The sequence below is a fragment of the Acipenser ruthenus genome, chromosome 8 (genome assembly GCF_902713425.1).
Source record: "Acipenser ruthenus chromosome 8, fAciRut3.2 maternal haplotype, whole genome shotgun sequence".
In the NCBI taxonomy this organism is placed as follows: Eukaryota; Metazoa; Chordata; class Actinopteri; order Acipenseriformes; family Acipenseridae; genus Acipenser; species Acipenser ruthenus.
The window spans coordinates 41,171,339-41,190,392 of NC_081196.1; the positions used below are offsets into that span (position 1 = coordinate 41,171,339).

At 36.7% G+C, this 19,054-nt stretch overlaps 2 protein-coding genes across 5 annotated transcripts in view; both read left to right on the forward strand.

The window, feature by feature from the left end:
* The first annotated feature begins 4,413 nt into the window (after window positions 1-4,413).
* On the forward strand, window positions 4,414-7,433 carry LOC117406418 (transcription elongation factor A N-terminal and central domain-containing protein). 3 transcript variants are annotated; one of them, XM_059028994.1, is made up of 3 exons: window positions 4,414-4,488; window positions 4,945-5,033; window positions 6,103-7,433. In XM_059028994.1, the coding sequence occupies exon 3, from the start codon at window positions 6,110-6,112 to the stop codon at window positions 7,283-7,285; it is 1,176 nt and encodes a 391-aa protein (XP_058884977.1). In that variant the 5' UTR covers window positions 4,414-4,488; window positions 4,945-5,033; window positions 6,103-6,109; the 3' UTR covers window positions 7,286-7,433. The 3 variants fall into 3 exon arrangements, with proteins under 3 accessions (XP_058884977.1, XP_033866308.2, XP_033866309.1); XM_034010417.3 differs by lacking the exon at window positions 4,945-5,033; XM_034010418.3 differs by lacking the exons at window positions 4,414-4,488; window positions 4,945-5,033 and adding an exon at window positions 5,122-5,400.
* An 8,841-nt stretch (window positions 7,434-16,274) lies between these two features.
* LOC117406793 (ras-related protein Rab-9A) overlaps window positions 16,275-19,054 on the forward strand; it is a 7,370-nt gene continuing 4,590 nt past the window's right edge. The window contains exon 1 of one of the 2 annotated variants that reach the window (XM_034011109.2): window positions 16,275-16,472. The gene's annotated coding sequence lies outside the window, so the exon portion shown is untranslated. The remainder of the gene's footprint in view (window positions 16,473-19,054) is intronic. The other variant, XM_034011110.2, reaches the window with a different exon arrangement.

Consider the following 19,054-nt stretch of genomic DNA (forward strand, 5'->3'; position numbering starts at 1 on the left):
ACTGAAATGCCAGAAAAAGAATCTGCATTCCAAAACTGTTCTGCTACATGATCAGACAGCTCTATTAGGCTGCCGTTGCTTATCTATTGTTGTGTATGTTAGTGGAGGCAGGCACTTGACACTGGAAAATTGTATAAGATATATGGGTTTCAATGAGAAGTGATTGCTGAGGACCAAGGTGGACAAGATGGCAATATAGTAGTCGTAGTCGTAGTAGTGTTAATAGTAAGAAGAAGAATCCATCCACTGTAGATATCAATCCTATAACTCTATCAAAGGATTCTGGTCATTTTAAACACAGAAATTATATTACAGCCTTACATGTTCAGTTTTTGTGTATTCAATTGGTTCTGTAATAGTTTCTCATAAAGTAATTGCAGCCCATTGTTTTTTCAAATGAAGATGTGAACACTGGCCTGGATTTCCACTTTGTCTTTTTAAGCTTTGTTGAAAATGCCCCTTTATGTAAATAAATAACCCTTTTTAAGGGACATGCAATATGCTAATAAGTATAAATTATAAGCAAACATTTATGCCAGTTTTTTTTTATATATGTTACCATTAAAATCCATAATCATTTAAATAATAGCAGCAGTGTGGAGTAGTGGTTAGGGCTCTGGACTCTTGACCGGAGGGTCGTGGGATCAATCCCGGGTGGGGGACACCGCTGCTGTACCCTTGAGCAAGGTACTTTACCTAGATTGCTCCAGTAAAAACCCAACTGTATAAATGGGTAATTGTATGAAAAAATAATGTGTAAAAAAAAAAAGTGATATTTTGTAACAATTGCAAGTCGCCCTGGATAAGGGCGTCTACTAAGAAATTAATAATAAACTATATCCATACCCCCTAACATCCCTGTATATCACCAAAATACTACTACAGATTATCTTCACTTTTACACATTTGGCTATCCATGTCTACTAAAGTTGCACTGATTTCTGAACCCAATAGCTCTGTTTTTGACCTTTGATCATAAAAGTCCATTATTTTCCTGTAATTTGGCTCAGTTTCTCTTTCCAGCAAATTGTGCGTCAGGCTTCATTAACATATGACCACACACCTTCAAAGACCTTGGAATCGACACAACAAACACCAGAAAGGATCCCAATCAAAGAACAACAGAGCCTGCTCCGGAATGACTAATTCTGCTGATGTCAGTCTCAGAATGGTAGCAGCACATAGTGTTTTAAATTAAAATCCAGGACCTTACAAAAAATTATTATCCACAGCACTTGTCCCATACAGTACTAGCCACTATTAGAAAGCACTTAAAGTGTACTGGGAGACAACCGCGCCCTGCTCGAAATAGCTTTAATGCAGTCTGGATGAATTTCTAACAATTAAACAATGAATGCTCAGGGGATTTAACTAGTGTTATTTTTATGCACGTGGGGGCTCAGAAATTCCAAAACAATATCTGTATAAGTCAAGCAACAGCTTACAGGAATGAGCTATTCAATTATAGTTCTTAGTTATCTCTTGATTGTTGTATACTGTTACAAGTTGTTTAATTCCTCTCTGAAGCCTTTGAACATTTATACACAGCTATTTGAAAACTAAAATATGTACAGCACGGGCTTGTTACTACAAACTGGTGGTCTTTTACGCAGGCTTGATTTCAGTATCTTAGCTAGCTATTTTTATGAATATCTGCATGAAATTGCATTTCTATTTGACAACAATAACATGATTACATTTGGTTGTACAAATTGCAAATGTGATGTTTGACTGAAAACCAACAAAGAAGGTGAAACTGATTGATTATCATATCCTTAGTAACCAAAATCCTTTTTAAAAATGCCCTGCAGTCCTCATGTTTTTTGTTTTTTAAAGGCCTTGCAAGTCTTGTAGAACTGTCAGTTGCTGGGACTTGCAGGTAGCTTGTCAAAATGTATTTTATTACTGTTTATGACAAACAATGTAAAAAAGCTATTAGTAAGGTGGACAGGGTACTGTATGCAAGATTTCTACCTGTTAGTTTAATGGAAAGTGTTTAGCAAGTTGGATATTTGCTCTATATTCTACAGCTATTGTACCATGCACATGGGGAATAAAAGAGTAATGGAAGAAAGTGATCTGTGTGAAATTGTGTGGGTAACACAAATCTGCTACAATTTGTGACTTCTTCCATCTAAAGGCCATGACAAATCCCATCAGAAAAATCAGGTTTCATGGGGAAATCAGCTTAACTGGTGCACCAGATGTGAGCTACAGTGAATAGAATTCCAAATGTTGGTTTAGACTTACTAATCTATGTACTAAATTATGCTGTAATGACAGACTTCAGTAAAATGAATCTATAAATGTGTGTGTTTTTAATGTATAAGTTTTATCATGTATTTTTATTATCTATAATTACCAGAATTATCTTAATTGAATCAAAAGCCCCAACTGTTTCAGCAAGGCTTACCAACATATTCAATTTAGTGCAAATTCAATGGTTCAGGAACAAATACAAAAGATAAGATAGGTAAGGTATAAAACGGTAGGCCCCAATATTGGAGCTAATCAGGGCCACTCATTTATATAGCCTTCTTTTTCTATTGTGTTTTTGTTCAATTCTTTTTTCTATCTTTTTTAAAATCTTTTTTTATTTTATTGTTTTTTACTTAAAAAAACCAATTGAAATGTTTTCTTGCCTTCAGGTCCCTGGACAGTGGTCACGGTTGTGCGATGAGGTGTACATACCCCAGATTCAGCATTTCTACTGCCTGCCAAGATCAGCAACTTGCTGCATATAGGTTTTGAAACACGCTTGCACGGCTAACCTTGCAATCCAGACAGCAGAGATTTTACTAGATGAAGCATGGGGGACCCTCTCTTATTTATACTTTGAATCAATATTTTGTTCCATATTTTAATGTGTGCCAAATTAAAATATTACTTGCAAAACTGATTTAGTATACTGTATATCAAAATGATTAAAAAAAAAGATTAAAAGCTGTATGTGAATTTAATATCTGTGACCAACTTGTAAAATCCTATGAGTTAATTGTGTTAGCCAGGGTCTGGGGTCTAACAGAGGTCTGGGAAAGTGATCTATCAGTATCAGAGCAGTTTGTGGTGCTTGGCAGGAAAAATCTAGAAGTATTCTTAGCTGGACTCTTGATTAGGTTTCTGGAGTTGAATGAATGATGATGATGATCATCTATAGCCAATGATGATCTACAGTAAACTCTCAAGGAAAAAGCATGAGCACTACATTCATAGAGATGCACAGGAACGTACTATAAAATAAGCTGACCAAGTTCACACAAGGGAGGTAACTCAAGTTATCTTACCTAAACAGTCATAAGAGCTTGGAAGCCAGACAGCAACTACTGGAAAAGTCCAAATGAAACATTCAAACTGCAATTCACCTATAATTAATAAACTTGGTCGCTTAGCAACGACTGCAAGGTTTAACAAAAAACAAACAAAAAACAAAACAATACATCAATGATTTTTGGGAAAGCACTGATAAGCAGTAGCACCTTTGTTTTAATAGCAAGGCCATTCCTCACTCAAAAAAGGCATTGTTTTCTATTAAATATCTTCTAGATTATGTTGTAGTTAATTAGGCTGTTGTTATGTATGGACTTCCTTTTTCATCTTTATAATTCACTTGTCAAAGCTGCTTTTTATGGTCAACTTTTGCTTTGGTTTAATCAAATAAAAAAATAAATAAATAAAAAGAATGAACAGCTGTTACCTGTCACTGCCAGTGCTGAAAGGAAAATCTACCAAAGGCATGGGAATGTTTGATCCTACTTTTGTGGGAGTGGTAGGAATGCTTCAGAAGGTTAATGAGGGTTTTTATCTTAGGTTTCCTGTAATAATATGTTGTCCTCGTGTTGGCCTTTGAGCTTAGTGATCCAATCAGTGTACCGAAATTGAAGAAAATGACTGAAGGAAAAGAGATACTGCAGTAAAAACACCGTTCCTTCTTATTCCTTCAACCCAGACTGCTCAATCACAATAACCGATAAGAACGAGGCATATTTTAAGAATCGTGAAAGTATTGTAATTCTTCAACGTAATTCAAGTTTAATTACTGTATCGTTTTTCAAACAATAATAATGCTGCCATTACAAAATAACTCACCCATTGCTGCACTAATTTGCTCTATGCTCCTGATTCCCCAAACGCATAGAAAAATGAATAAGGCATAGCGAAAGCATAGGGAAGCTGTGTAAAACCCAGAGAGGAACCGAATGTTCTTGAAACAATATTTATACAATGGGGTCATCTGGTGTATGACGTTTGCCCAATTACAATGCAATTTACAGTAGTGTCTCGTTTTCTATACAAAATTATAATACAAAAGATACATAACTACTACATACATATGCCACATACACTCGTGAGACAGAGGTGCAGACACACCTTTGGGAAAGATTCAGTTTTCTCATGGTCTTCCTGCACCCTCTTGTGTTCAAAAGACCGTAGCACACCCAAGATTAAAGGCAAACTGTAAACAAACATGGCCGCCGTGGACAGACACAGGTTTGTTGTACAGCCGTTTTTAATTTTCATAATAAAGTTGAATCTTAGTCATTTTAATCATGAATGTGAAGCATTAGTCTATTAATGTCCTTGTAATATACAGTAAGAGACATATTAAGAGATACGCGACCATACCATAAGCAGGCTAAACATATGCGCACGAGAACAGTCTCATTGGAAAACAATACAAATGAATGGAAGAAAATAGAAAAAGTCTTAGTATATACACGAACTCCATATGTTTACAGAATATTTAAATGTGAATTATGTACCAGCTGTGTTCAAACACTGTACAGATTTTGCTTCCATATATTCTGGATCCTGCCTATCCCAAAACTATCCACGTTTTAATTTAATTTAGTTTATTTTAAATCCCTGCACTCATGTTTGCATCTGTAAAGTTATTGTTTGGTTTTAATTTGTTTAGCCTAATATTTGTAAATTTAAACACCTAAGTCATACAGCCACCCTGTTTACGATTCCAACAACCGCTGGTTCACCGCAGGATTTGGAACAAAGGTTACTATAAGGTTACTATCCCTGAGGCAAGTGTACATTTCTACTAAAAAGTTATTAGTTTTAAACTTATTTTGAACTTGAAAATCTATTTACTTAATTTTCTCGAATCTATGAAAAGAAAACAAGTTTTTAATACAGTAACCCACATTTACAAGATGTAGGCAACCAGCAGGAAACGTGGGCAATTAATGCTTTGGAAGCTTCTTTGAGGACAAGGATGATGCAGAAATGGACCTTCCTGGTTCAGGAGATAGTCAGTGATCCAGCTGATGTTGTCAAGCCTAAAGAAGAACCTAGTGACTTCTCGTTAGATGAAGTGAGAATGAGCCTTTCATTGCCCTTGCTTGGGGATTATAATATTTTCCCATCAAGCCTCTTTTAGCAATCCAAAAGGTAGAACATGTTTTTTGGATTTTGGATAATAGCTTTACAGTTGGGGTCCTTTTGTAAGGAAATGTTATTACTTATTTCAATTGTGTGGCTTGTCAAGGTGTTCTGTTTTTAGTTTAGTTGGTTGTACATTCTTTTTTTAAATTCATTTTTAGGAGACAAATGCAGTGACTGACAGAATAGCAATAGGACATTAGTCTGTGGAAGCACACAATGACAACCAAGTACCAACAGTACAGAAATAGTACTGTTTTCTACTTAAGTAGTGTGACAGTAATTCAGTAATAAAATGGCAGTCAGTGGTGCTGTACTCCCATATCCTGTTGGAAAAGATTGCAACATCATGATATCCATAACTTTATTAAAATCAATTTTGGTAAAGCTTGAATTCTGATACCAAAAATCAGAATCATGTGAGTCTGAAGCAGTTTTACAGGCTGCATCTCCTTCTGTCCAGGTTCAACTCCCTTGGGCAATAAACTGTATTTTTATTTATTTGTCAAGGTAACACTTGCAATTAGTTGCCATGCAGTTTAATGCAGTGTCTCAATATTTGTTCAGGGTTAGGTCATGTTGTCAGTAAATTGTACTATACTACCTTCACTAATTAATTGTTTTCAAAATGTCACATTTGTTTTATGTGTAAATCAAATGGCGAAATAACAGACATTGCTGACAAAACTAATGTCTTTTATACTTTGACAGGTTCAAGATGGCTGACACAAAAGAACTCATAAACCAGGCATATCAGATTGAAAAACTCCTTGGTGAAAGTGAATATCAAGATATCAAGCATGTTCTGGATTGCTTAGAAGACATTATTGTGACTTTGGAGCAGCTTCAGGAAACAAACATTATAAAAGCCCTGTACAGGGTCCTTAGAACCTGCCCCGAGGCTTCTGTGAAAAACAAAGCCAAGTGTTTACTGACAAAATGGAAAAGACTGTATAAAAACCATTGTCACCAGCCCACTGGACAACAGGAAGGAAGTGCTGGCAATAGGAAAGGAGGCTTTCAAGATCTGGATAAAACTACAGAGGTTCGGTCAACCCAGCATCATTTGGATCAAAACGAGACACAAGCCTTCAGTGATTATGAAATGCAAAATATTAATAACCTTGAAGAAAACTGTAAAAGTAGTGAATTTTGTATGATTTCAGAAGAAAAGCTTAAACACGATACAAGTGAAATATGTGCAGAAGCTGTCTGTAAATTATCAAATAAAGATATTAAAACAGATAATCTTTCTGTTGCACCAACTCCAAATCAGCAGAGTGCAGTAGACACCTCTAGTGACACTGTAGTTGCTAAGCCTAGTCTTGGAAACCCTCAGGCTAACATTATATCTGTCAGATCCAAATGTACCAAATTACTCTCACAAGCTCTTATTTCAGAAGAGACTACAGAACTGGAGGCTCAAAAATGTAATGAAGTGGCCTTGAATATTGAAGAAAACATTTTTGTCCTCCATGGCAAAAATGTCAAGAAGTATAAGGCTAGCATAAGAAGCAAGATTTCTAACATGAGGAACCCCAAAACTTCTCACTTGCGTCAAAGCTTGCTGTGTGGGCAGTTGAGCCCCAAGACATTTGCTGAGATGTCCGCAATGGAAATGGCAAGCAATGAGCTGAAGCATCTCAGAGCAGTGTACACAGAGTCTGCCATTAATGAACACCAGCTCCCTCAGGGGGTGGAAGGGACGAAGACAAAGAAAATAAAGTGCAGGCGCTGTGAGAAATTTGACTGCACAGTGACAGTCATTGCCAGAGGAACACTCTTCCTTCCAGGCTGGGTAAGGAATGGAAACCCAGATGAAGAGATGATGACATTTGTCACTTGCAATGGATGTGGGGAGAAATGGTACAACAGTAGATGGGTTTGTTTCTAATCATTGACGAAACTTTAAAAAAGAGTGATAAAGTGGTAGTGCTGGGACGAACACAGGATTTTCTTGTTCGGATATTCACTCATAATTTATATATTCATTCAGATATTCATTTGTTTTCAAAATAAAAGACATATTGCTCAGAACACAGGCAGAGACATTGTGTGCCTTTATTTTACAGCAAGACTTTACAATATGTAACATATTAAAGTAGAAAAATATCCCAGGATTAAAGAATACATTGTATAGGCCTTACTTTACGCCAGTGAATTAACTATAGAAGAAAAGATGCCAAATAGCAGTTCAAGTTAAACATTGTTTTCTTTATTCACGAAATAATAATACATAAAGTTGACACCGCATTTTATTTATTTTTTACTTTTTTTTCATTCCTTGCCATTGCCGTTTCTTCACAGTAAATAGTGGCCATCGACACGTTTTCATAACATGAGGTTTACTTGCCTTTTTCTGTCTCATGAGATTCTGGCTTGCTCTAGCAGCAGCTTTTTTGACCCAGATGGCATTCTATTTAAAAGTTTTAGACTTTTTTGCTGTCTAAAACTTTTAAATAGGGCTCAGAGCTGCGGTGTTGATCCTGTGTGATATATATATATATATATATATATATATATATATATATATATATATATATATATATATAAATCTCATATAGCTCTTATTCATTTCGCATTCTTTTAAACTGTTGCACAACTTCTGGTCAGGCGGTAAATAAGTACAAGATATTTTTGTAATTTCTAGCAAATACAAACATCTAATTTTTGTATCCGAGTACATGTCAAAAAATATTTGTTCGAATATTCAGATATTTGTCCCAGCACGATAATTTGGTCATCATTTTCTAAAACCTGTGTTTAATCTGAAGGGATCTCCAGTACAGTTCAGGACAGGGTTGAAAATGATGGCTTTTAATTGCATTACATTTATTATATACTACAAACTAAAAAGTGGTTGGAGAAATTACAGTATGTACGAATTGATCCTTTCATCATTTTGAAACCTATCGAAGAAAATAATATTTTTCTGTTGCTGTGCCCCTAACACAGAAGGTAGCAGTTATTTTTATAGGATAGGAAAGAGTTGCTGGGAACCGTATATGAGGGCTACAGTATTTAAGTGTCAGAATTTGTAATTGTTTACAGTAGTACCTTGCTAAACTGGACCTGTTGGGCGGCAGACAGGTTTGTCGGAAATAACACAAACACCTACATTTATAATGATCAGTTTATTTTAAATGTATAAGTCATTGTGCTGACATAACATTAATGTGTTCTCTGTAGACATTACATTATGTAAAAAAATATAAATCTGTACAGTTGGTCTATATAGTATACAGTTCAGTAGTAAAATCAAATGATTACCTAGCGCACATTCTTTTTACTTTACCATATAGGCTACTGGTAACACAAAATAAATCATGTTGCTGCATTGTACAAATTACTGTACAGTGCTAAAAATAATTATTTTAAATTGAAACTAAATGATTTTAACACATTTTCATTTTTTTACTGTACATAGCCTACTTAGTATACAATTAACACAAAATAGATCATGGTGCCGCATTGACACGTTACGATACTATACAGTACCTTACTGCACACACTTTACAGAAATAAATAATTGTTTAATGTATGTAGAAAATCTTGGCTGCAAATAAAACATAGCCTACCTGCTACTTTTGTTTTCTGTTGGTATGAGTCAGACTTTCTTTGCAAAAGCAATTAAAGAAATTCATAGTTTGAATTACTGTACTCCACATCTTGCGTTTTGAACCACTGGAATCTAGCTGTATTTCTGAAAGCTTCTCGCCCTTTTCCAACCATCCGAATGCAGTTTGTTTAAAGAGTTTGAGTTTATACGCTCTCTTTTAATCATGTACCGTACTTAATTTTGGTGATTTAGTAGGCTACTTGTGTCTGTTTTTTATTTATTTTTGTCCTGTCTTTGTTTTCAGTGAAATAATTTGTTATTTTCTTTTGTCTGTTTGGATCATGCAGTTCACAGTGACCTAGTGTCACACTCGATTAAATATTATTGGGGGACATACGTTGTGTCAATTATATCCAAATGCACGACATAAAGGTGTCTGTATGAGCGAGGGACTCCTGTACCATATTTGTATTTATTACATTGGGAAAAAAAGTCTTGAAATATTGTTTCCTCCATGACTGTGAGGAAACCTGCAGAAGAGAATGGTCAGTCATTTTCTGTTTCACCCCTCTATTTTCATCTGACCTGACATTTTGAGGTTTAAGTGGGTCAGAATGCTTGACAGTAACAAAAGGTTGTAATTGGGTCATGACATGCCAAATCACACATTTTCCGTGGTCACCATCTCAGAATGTGATGAACTTATCAGGCTAACATGTTCAGTGAGAATTCCGTAATCCTGAAAATAATGCAGCTAGGAAATTGCCACTTTGGGGATTGTAGAGTGGACTAATTGACAAGCCCTGGTATTTTATTTACATTTAAAGATTTGGCAAGGCTGTGTGGTCGAGTGGTTAAAGAAAAGGGCTTGTAACCAGGAGGTCCCCGGTTCAAATCCCACCTCAGCCACTGACTCATTGTGTGACCCTGAGCAATTCACTTAACCTCCGTGTGCTCCGTCTTTCGGGTGAGACGTAATTGTAAGTGACTCTGCAGCTTGGTGCATAGTTCACACACCCTAGTCTTTGTAAGTCGCCTTGGATAAAGGCGTCTGCTAAATAAACAAATAATAATAATTTATGTTTACTGTATAAAAGTATGGTGGAACTCAGTTGTCATTAAATAAGTATCCTACAGAATTGTGCTATATTCTCACAGCGGAGTGAGTAGTAGCAGTTCAATTGGAATCACACTAGAATGTACATAATGCAGTATACATGGTTTTAGGCAAAAATTAAGTGCATATTCAGTTTATTGAATAATATATACAGTGCCGTGAAAAAGTATTTGCCCCCTGTCTGATTTTCTGCATTTTTGCATATTTTTGACACTGAATGTTATCAGATCTTCAACCAAAACCTAATATTAGATCAAAGGAACACTGAGTGAACAAATAACACAAACATGTCATACATATTTCATTTATTTATTAAAGAAAGTTATGCAACACCCAATGCCCCAGTGTGAAAAAGTAATCGCCCCCTTAGACTCAATAACTGGTTACGCCACCTTTAGCAGCAATAACTGCAACCAAATGCTTCCTGTAGTTATTGATTAGTCTCTCACAGCGCCGTGGAGGAATTTTGGCCCACTCCTCCATGCAGAACTGCTTCAACTCAGTGACATTTGTGGGTTTTCGAGCATGAACTGCTCGTTTCAGGTCCTGCCACAACATCTCAATGGGGTTTAGGTTTGGACTTTGACTAGACCATTCCAAAACTTTAAATTTCTTGTTCTTCAACCATTCTGATGTAGACTTGCTTGTGTGCTTCGGATCATTGTCTTGCTGCATGACCCAGCTGCGCTTCAGCTTCAGCTCACAGACGGATGGCCTGACATTCTCCTGTAGAATTCTCTGATACAGAGCAGAATTCATGGTTCCTTCAATGATGGCAAGGCGTCCAGGTCCTGATGCAGCAAAGCATCCCCAAACCATGACACTACCACCACCATGCTTGACCGTTGGTATGAAGTTCTTACTGTGGAATGCAGTGTTTGGTTTTCTTCAGACATAATGGGGCCCATGTTGGCCAAAAAGTTCCACTTTTGACTTGTCTGTCCATAGAACATTGTTCCAGAACTCTTGAGGATCATCCAGGTGCTTTTTGGCAAACTTGAGATGAGCATTCATGTTCTTCTTAGTGAGCAATGGTTTCCGCCTTGCTACTCTGCCATGAATCCCATTTTTGCCCAGTGTCTTTCTGATGGTGGAGTCATGAACACTGACCTTAGCCGAGGCGAGAGAGGCCTGCAGATCCCTGGATGTTGTTCTAGGGTTCTTTGTGACTTCCTGGACGATTTTACGCCTTGCTCTTGGAGAGATTTTGGCAGGACGGCCACTCCTAGGAAGAGTCACTACTGTCCCAAACTTTCTCCATTTGGACAATATGGCTCTGACTGTGGTTCGGTGGAGCCCCAGAGCCTTAGAAATGGCTTTGTAACCCTTTCCAGACTGATAGGCATCAACAACTTTTTTCCGGATGTCTTCAGGAATTTCTTTTATTCGTGGCATGATGTGCCTCTAGAACCTGTGTGGTGACAACTTCACTCTGATGGTAAGGGCCAAAGTTAGTCAGATTATTATTGGGCAGGGCTGGCCCAAATCAGGCCTGGTTGTTAACCAAAGTACTCAAACAGCTGGCCCTAATTATCCCTTTAATTGGGTTGAGTTAACTTTTTTTAATAACTTTATCACACCTGAAGATTGCATGTTTGATTACCTTGCACACCAAACAAATGAAAGAAGCACCAAACTTTGGTGTCATTTTTTTCTCTCAGACTCCCTCTATATACTACTGCAACCCACAAAAAATCTGACCAATGTAAAAATGTGCAAAAATGCAAAAAATCAGACAGGGGGCAAATACTTTTTCACAGCACTGTATGTCTGCCTTCATGGTAGCAGTATTTGTGTTCTGAATTTTTATAAATATAAAACAGTTTGTATTCACATCCCTCATTCTTTATAGCAGTGGTTCCCACCTTCCAAACCAACTTTAAATTATTTCTAAGCAAATTAAAGCATTTTCATTTTGGCTTTATATTTTTCACACATGGTAATACTGTTCTACAATTACATGATACTGTGATCATTCCGCGGAGTTATGTTGTGAACCATAGCTAAGTTTTAAAAATGAGAGACAGCAAATGCTATCGCTGGTGCGCGGTGAGCCGAGGACACCCTGGCCGACCTAACCCTCCCTCCCCCCTGGGCGGCGCTCGGCCAATTGAGTGCCGCCCCCTGGAAGATCCTGTCCTCGCTCGACAAAGGAATAGTCTGGACTCGAACTCGCGACGTCCAGACTATAGAGCGCATCCTGCACTCCACGTGGAGCGCCTTTACTGGATGGTAACCAACTTAAGTAATTCAAAAACATGGAAATGGAGGTGGGGTGGGGCAACTCAAGCACGTACCCGGGTTGGAAACGTGGTATTATACTGAATAGCAGTAAGCAGTCCAATTTGTGGAAGGTGTGATTGGTGGAGTGGAAGGGTTAATAACATATACATTATAGATCCAGATAGAAAATGTGAGATCTTGAGTTTCATTTTGATGTTACTGTACAGAATAAAATCATATACAGCATACTATGTAATTCAATTGTATGACCACAGCTACAGTCCAGTCATTACTTAGTAGCATATTGATATATCCCAGAGTCACAGCTGGTATTCCGTTTGATCATCATGCTTGCCCCTGGCCATTGCATAAGCGGCAGCATTTTGTGTAATTAAGTTAAATAAACTGTGTCTGAAGCTAAAGTGTGATGCAGTAAACTCAAATGAGTCACAAGCCTCAAAAGTTTAAATTCGTAACCAGATTAATAATAATAATTAAATTATGACCCTTGTACATTATGGTATGATTTGCAGTATGTGACCTACATTGATCCAGTGTACTGTGTATTCAATTTTATTCATAACTCAGACATAATGATTTAATTTTAGTCAAATCTGAAATTTCCTAGTGCAGCATATGTGTGTGTGTGTGTGTGTGTGTGTGTGTGTGTGTGTGTGTGTGTGTGTGTGTGTAAAGAATAAGGCACGACAGGGTGTGGGATATACTCTAATATCCACACGCCCCGGGTGCGTTATAAGCCACGAGGCGAAGGTGGAGTTCAAGTCAGTGTTAGACAAATGTCCTGGATTTTTAGTAACAAACAATCCAAAAGTATGTGTATATTTTAAATTGGAATGTTTAAAGCCTGTTATGCTCATCGGTGGTTAAGTGTTTTCTGGTGCATGGAAAATACCTTTATTAAATACTGTTAGAAGATGGGGTGCAAACTCGCTATTACAACGCAAATGTAGTAGAGCTCATGAGATTAGAGAACAGAGCTGGGGTTTGTTGGTCTTGTCTTTTGTGTTACTCTGCACTTTAACAGAAGAAGCACAATGAATTCTGCAATGTGTTCCATTCAGGAACCTGACCATTCTTTATATTGTGGAACATGAAAGAATGTCCTCTAAAAAACAGCAATGATGTATGATACATTGCTTGAATGTTGATAAGACCCATGCAGCCTTATGTGAGTTTTAATTGAAGTCTTTCAATTGACTCATAGTAGAGTTAATGGGGCCTTGCTGTGACTAGGTCCAATGTATTACCACACATGTGCTGTGTAATCACAATTATTTTGTATTAGGAATAGCAGGAAGTAACAAGTATGGGTGTGTCAGCAACCTGTTACACATTAGAGCACCATGTTTATCCACACAATGATTTGTCAAAACAGAAACTGGAATTGTGTGTGACAAGCATGCCAGTGTTGTGGCAGCAACAATCTGCTTGGATAAAGGACAATTAAATGCTCATTCAGTAAAACACAGGCATGTCCTAATAGCAGCAGCAATCAGGGATTGAAGTTCGCTGTCTGTAGTAATCTAACATACTGCAACACTTGTAATTATAGATCACCATATGTATACATACAGTCAGAAAGATATTTGGTAAGGTAGCTTATTTAAAAAAAAGATTAAACTAAGAGTAAGAAACTCAAAATTCTATACAAACATCGTAGAAGGTTAAGGGGACATGGGGACAGTAAAAAAAAAAAAAAATGATGCTACTTGCTCCTTAAACTTCTGGTACTTATCCAGAGATGGAGAGAGCATGGGTGCATATATACATTTTGACAACAATAGAAGGCAAATTATCAAACCTGCACCATAAAACCAAAGTGTGATGTTTATTTCCCTGTTCAATATTTAAGACATTTACTATGCTTTACCATGCTTAACAACCTTGTAACCACATCTTGTGACTGTCTGACAGAGCGAGAGAACAAAATCATTAATTGTGCAGAGTGCAGTAAATAAAATCAATAAGCAATCTCCAGTTGGAATCTTGCTGCATCTACAGAACCACTGCTTGTATGCAAATCATAGCATGACCACCCACATTTTTTTGGACAAGGTAAACCAGTCTGTGCTACAAAGACATGTACTTAGAATGTGGGATTGTTGTATAACAATAGCTGAACTGAAATAAGAGCCAGAGTGGCTATGTGCAAGGTGACATTATGCATAACATGGTGGTGTACATGAACTATTAATAGAAAGCACCAAACTCAATAACAACACAATCAATGCATTGAAGGCATCACAGATAACTACAAAAATCCTTAAACATAACTAGAATTCATAAAAACGCCCAGTTTTGTTGCCATGTATTAGTTTTTTTTTAACATGTAGTGGTGTCCTGGGTTTTTAAGACCAACATCTGAACAGCAGTACAGACAACCAGCAACCCGTATGGAGCCAGTTATTTCGAATTCCACTAGACAGTACAGTAGACTATGATAATGGAATACGTGCTGATAGTCTTCCATTATCACATATTCCATTATCATAGTCTACTGTATAAACTATATATAAACACACTTTCCTTTTACAAAGGTATGTTAAACATACTGAAATGTTGGGAAGTTGTCTCTGAGGAAAAACTATATATATATATATATATATATATATATATATATATATATATATATATATATATATATATAAAATTTCAATTGAAATCTACATGTATTTCCACATAGTCATCTCTGTGTGCCAGTGGTTTGGCAAAAAAAAAAAAAAATTTGTATCCAACAGGTTTCCATGTAGATTCCATGGAGAACACAGATACAAGTACTCTTGCAAGCCTCCATGCCCGGCAATCCTTACTGTACCTACTGTTTGTAATGTAATGTTTTACAATGACACTATATTGAAGATCATTAGTTTTAAATAGTTTTTATTTTGGATGTCTAGGATAAAATCCCTAGTCTGTATAAATCATACAGTGTAACTATGCCAAGTCCATCTGAAGGGACTCAATATTGGTATTGGTTTTGAGCTTTTTTTTTTTTTAAATGTACACAACAAGTTTAAAAGATTAAAATATATTTTATTTTCAGGACGTTTCGGGCAAAAGCCCTTCTTCAGCTGTTTAAAAAGAAAAGTAAACACAGTGCAGTAAACTTGTTGTTATTCAAGAATTGTAAATTGTGAATGGCCTCCTCTCGTTTGTAAACTTTCTTATGTTCTTATGTTCTTATAAACCACACTGTATTCACTTTTATCACAGCAGCAGCCCCTCCTGGTTGTCTTTCCAAATAAAGATCTTTCAGAGCTTATTGCCATGTCTACATTCTCTAACATACCAAAACTCAGCAATGCATTGACTATGCAGTGACTATGCTCAAACAGTGCATTTAATGCCTTATTCAAATGCAGCTGCAACGTAGCTCTAAAAATGTTGGCTCTGAAAGAAAAGTTTGGTGAACAGTCATTAGAACTAATTAATGAACCACAGTACCTCATAAATACATATATAGCAATGTTCACATATTTCTCCAAGGGAATGATTTCTGCCTGGACATGGCAGTAGCTTTCACTGTCTAACCTGCTATGCAGCCCTGCATAAGGGGGCATTCTTCTTTTATTAGTACCCTGCCTCATTGGCATACAAAAATTAAAGCAAATACAGAATGCGTAAGGGACATTAGTGGACTGCACATTGTGCAGAAATGTGTTGTGGTTTGTATGTTGTAGGTTCACTGGTTGAGAACACCAAAACCTCCAGAAGTGAAAAAAAAAATGCAAGCCTAGTGGATAATCCTCTTTGCTAAATAATGTACCCCCTTATAACCAAGTAATGTAAGGGGGAAACGGATTTATTTATTTATGTATGTAATTATTGTTTAAAGTGTTGTATTTTAGCTTTTACACAATACAAATTATTCACGTTACACGTGTTGATGTATTTGTTTTAAAACACAAAATGAAACATTAATGGTACACTGCATGACATTTTTAGGCACACAGTAAAAGAAAGGGCTTTCTTCCCTTGTTAGATGTGGTAGGAGTGACTTGGAGCGAGTCACATGAGAGACAGTGCTGACTGTTCCTGCCCAGCAGCGCCATGTTAGTAAAGAGCCGTATCAAGACACGGGAACTCAGCAGGTAAAGCAGCAGTAAACATATATAAACACCGTAGCACTGTTAAAACAGTACACAAAACAGACTAATACCGGTAAGTGTTATGGACTGCATTTTTTAAACCTGACAGGTGGCTGTTGTTTGTTTTACATTACGATGTGTTGTATGTTATTTATTATGGAGAGCAGGGACTTTTAATGAAGAAAAAAGTACATGAAAGAGAGGCCTGGAAAGCAAAGTATAAAAACATATTTTTTAAGGAAACTGTAGGCCTGGACCAATGTCGTCAGTTTTAACATTTGTCAAGTTGTAACAAATGAATTACAGCTTTCACGGGTTATGCACGTACACGGGCTGACTGTATGAGGTATTGTCTGCAGACATTATTTTGAATTAAAACGTGCAGTTTCTACACACTGACATAACTAATCTTTGACACCTAACACGGTGTATTAACATCGTTATCGTCCTAGTATTATTTGTGCTTTGTTTTAAGGTGTGTTACATACTATAATCAGCTGACCAGGCTTGCTTTCCCACCCAGAAACTGCCCTCATCTGACGAGATGGTCACTCGTTGCTGTTTGTGCAATATACATATTGAAAACGCCAGCCTTCGAATACAACCTATTGACAGCGTTAATTTATAATATAAACAGCGTAAACGTATTCATGTAATGTTATTTTAGTAGATTTTTAAATCTTCAATATGTTATTTGGATTTTTTGTTGTTGGTTATACTTTACTGTAGATAGTTACTGTGACTCAACTAATCAAGTTCATCATGCCTCTACCGCCGGTCAGCACACGATTGACAGCCAATGCAATGGGAATTTCCAGTGCACTTCATTTGAACCTACCTAGCTGTACATTACCTGCTGTGGATACTGTGCCTTTATTGTTCCTTGACAAAGCATTGTATTAAAAATAACAAAATTAGTAATTCCTCTTTTGTAGCTAAGTTTAAATATATATATACAGTAGGATGTAGAATGGGCGTAGATGTGGCACGGCCAAACAAAATGTTTGTATGTTTTAAGGTAGGCAGGATGACTCGTCGTATATCACAATTGTGTAGTATGGATTCATATGTGCACTGTATGCTACTGTAGAGGTGGTAAAATATATTTTACAACTATATGTACTGTGCTGTACCCCTGAGAGGACTATATGAGTGCATCTACAGTAACTACTGCAAGATTGCCACTTCACTGTGTCAGGTTAATTCATTGTAATAGTCAATAACAAAGTTGTATTTTAACGCACGAACAGTGGCGATCTAAACTTTCCCATTGTCCCTCTTCTTATCATAGCTAAATATAAAGTTTTCAGGAGCCATGCCACCAATCTCTCATACTGCCTAATTTGTTTTAAGTATTTTTTTTTGTTTTAGTTTTTTTAGTGCTCAATTTAGCTACTTTTATTGTCAAGGCCTATAATTTACCACAAGTTGTGTCTGTTCTTATTAATTTTTAGAAACTAAATACTATACCAACATTGTATGCTTAACTGATCATTCAACTTAAACCACCCATTGAGTAATTGGAGATGGTGGCATACCAAAACAGTGATAGGGGTCACAAAGTTATCCAACTGCAATTGATTTGGCTTTGCTCCCTGCACAACTGTTGTCAGTCCCAGCATCACTAGTAACAGTCTATCTGATCCAAACTGTTTAGTTTTATTCTTGTTAAAATCTGCACCTCTGTTTTACACAACAGCATGGAAGATGTGCATTATAAGCAGTCCTCTGGGTGCTTTTTATGGCTTCCTAACTATGGCCCATATGCTGATGTACTGGTGAAAAGATTAGAATGTTTCACTAGACTGACTGACTTTGAAAGTGTCTGCAAGAAAAACCTATACACTTAAGTGTTGTTTACACACCTTTTGCATAGCACCTGCATGCTTATCTGACCAGAAAATGTATATTTAAGCAAATACACAATTAACTAATTGAAATAGACTAGGCTTATTTTACTGTATATAGTGTATTATTTTACAAGTTACCTCTATCCATTGTTGCCGACCAATCAGAATGTTTCAAAATGCATTTGTTAACTATCATATCTACAGTCTGTACTACTGGATACTGCAAGTGGTAGTACCGTACCTGTACATTGCTCATACACACAGCTAGACATGATGCTTTAAATTAACTGCTGAAAGTAAAAGCAAGGGTAATAAATCTCATCTGTGAGTAAAGGAACTTGCCATGTCTTTGTATTTTATTTATTTCTCACTCTAAACTGCAAAGCAAGTGCTCCTACTGTACATGTAGCCTGTCCTGTAGCTTTGATAGTGATCCATCTTGTTAGTAAAAGGGCAATGATTGTTTCCTTGTGAGATGTGGTACTGTATGTACAGTACCATCTTGTACAGTGTGCAACTGTAGTTGTGCTAGGCAGAGAAAAGCACAGAGTAAAGCACATCTATAGGAGCACACATTTAAGGCTGTGGTGTCAGTTGTCGCTGACCTTTCAGTACTTGATGAAGCAAGCGTGTTAAAATAATGAATATTTGCTTTAAAAACATTTGAGCATGTTTGAACAATTGCAGGTCTACAATAAGTAATACAGTAGTCCTCTACATAGGAACACCTCTTAAGAGAACACTTTGGCTTAGGTAACAACCTTGTGGTGAAACAGAATTTTCTCTATTGTAAATGCTCTCTAAA